Source organism: Eurypyga helias, unplaced genomic scaffold (genome assembly GCF_000690775.1).
Source record: "Eurypyga helias isolate BGI_N326 unplaced genomic scaffold, ASM69077v1 scaffold21780, whole genome shotgun sequence".
NCBI lineage: Eukaryota > Metazoa > Chordata > Aves > Eurypygiformes > Eurypygidae > Eurypyga > Eurypyga helias.
Window position 1 is genome coordinate 4,780 of NW_010225305.1, and position 1,907 is coordinate 6,686.

General features: G+C 61.8%; 1 protein-coding gene across 1 annotated transcript in view; it reads right to left on the reverse strand.

Moving 5' to 3' along the window:
• The window catches only part of RNF115 (ring finger protein 115), a gene marked incomplete at its 5' end in the record, with an annotated part of 7,013 nt that overhangs the window by 3,576 nt on the left and 1,530 nt on the right, over positions 1-1,907 (reverse strand). Inside the window, one exon of the mRNA XM_010149109.1 lies at positions 285-496. Within this exon, the coding sequence (XP_010147411.1) occupies positions 285-496 (212 nt within the window). The remainder of the gene's footprint in view (positions 1-284; positions 497-1,907) is intronic.

The following is a 1,907-nucleotide window of genomic DNA, read 5'->3' on the forward strand; positions in this document are numbered from 1 at the left end:
CAAGGGAGAAAGGTGAGCCCCCCAGCCAGGCGTGGGATGAGGGAGCAAGGGACGCTAACTCGTGGGCGCGGGAGAGGATGGAGCTTCCCAAACGCTGGCTCGAGTCCCTGCTACAGCCGAAATCCGCCAAAAAAAAAATGTGGTCCGGGTGGGGGGAGCCCCTGATGCGAACACCCACGTTTTCCGCGCCCGAGGGTCACCCGCATCCCATTTGGTTGGGTTTCTCCCCAAGATCCCACTGATGGGAGAGGGAGACGCTTCCAGGAGGGAATTTTGGCGCTTACCCCTCGATAGCAGGAGACCTGTCGGGGCGCGAGCTGCCCCGGGATCTGTACCTCCGCGTCATGGGCAATCGCGGGGGTCGGCTTGGTCCCCAGAGATCGGCGTGGGCTTGGTGGCCCCTCTCGTTCTCCCTGCTGTCTTGATCCAGGGAGCTGCTGCTCAGGAAGGGTCTGAAGTCGGGAAAGAACATTGTGTGGTCCAAATGGTCCCAAAGCTGGGGGGAGAAAAGGGGAGACACAAACCCCGCGGAGTTCCATCACTCGGCCCGGTGACTCCGCTGCCGACGCGGAGGCGGGGACGTCCACCTCGACAGAAGCCACGGAGCCAATTCCGATGGTTACCATGGCTCCCAGAAAAAAAAAAGTCTAGCCAAAAATGCTTAATTATAGCCCAAACTCATCAGCTCTACACCCCCCGGGAAAAGCAACGCGTCAGCTCCTTCCCGTCACGTACAGATCCCGGGTGTTTCGGTGCCCGAGGGCGCTGCGAAGGCTGGGATTTGGGGGAGACCCAAATCCGGGGGCTGCGGATCCTCAGCGCCGCAGGAGCCGAATGGACGTGGCCAAAGGGAGCCCAACAGGAGGGTTCGTGTCTCCAGCTGCGTCCCCAGCTCCGTGCAGGGTGGCACAGAGGGGTCAGCAACACCACGCGGGGCCGACGTCCCGGGATTTGGTAGGGTCAAGCCACGCGAGTCGAGGCGTTTTCCGGGCCCTACGGCATATCCACCTGCTGCTGGAGCTGCCAAAACCCTCCTCTGCCTCGGGCAGGGCCATTCGCCAGCCCCGAGCCCGTCCGAGGGGAGCGGAGAGACAGAGTGGACAACGGAGACCCGCGGGGGGATCCTCCGCCTGGACGCCCTGCCGAGAACCCCTTCACCTGCAAAACCCATCTGCTTGTATTCCTCCCGTAATTCCGACCGCCCATGGATTACAGGAGGGCATCACGGGTTCACGATGCAAGTTTATGGAAGAACACCACCGGGATGCAACAAGCCAAGGAGTCGGCCAAGGAATGCCCCTGGAGCGAGCTGCCGCTCCGCACCGCCAAAGCCGTGTCGGCAGGAGCGGTGCCCTCTGATTTCCTGCAGGAATTCAAGGCTCCAGAGAGCCAGTCAACGCCATCGGAGGCGGCCGAATCTCCGTTTCGCACCGAAACGAGCTCACTTCCCAAGCTTCTCGCCTCGCCGGGTTCCGTCGGAAAGGGAGACGTCAGGTTTATGCCCTGTTCTTGGAATTAACACCCCGCAGGCGGGAGCTCTGCTTGTCTTCCCGCTGGATACAGTCGCGACAGCGCCCTGCCCGCTGCGAGACAGCTTTCGCTTCTTATTAAGGCCAAAGCGACAACGCAGACCCCCCCCATCTACCCGGGGGTGATCCCAGGCGACTCGAGGCAGCGGGAAGTGACCCTGGGCGAAGCGAGGAACAGCTAAAACTCCTCAGTAACGGAGCCGATGGATAACCCGGTCTCCGAGCAGGGCCGGTGGTAACGGAGACCCACAGGAATCTGATTTCCATCTGCTCTACCCAGCTCAGCTGAAGCCCTGAAGGGAAACTGAGCCCTGAGGGATGGAGCCAGGATCGGATTTAAGCGTCCTTCCTTCCCGGGGTCGGGAAGACGAGCTGCCG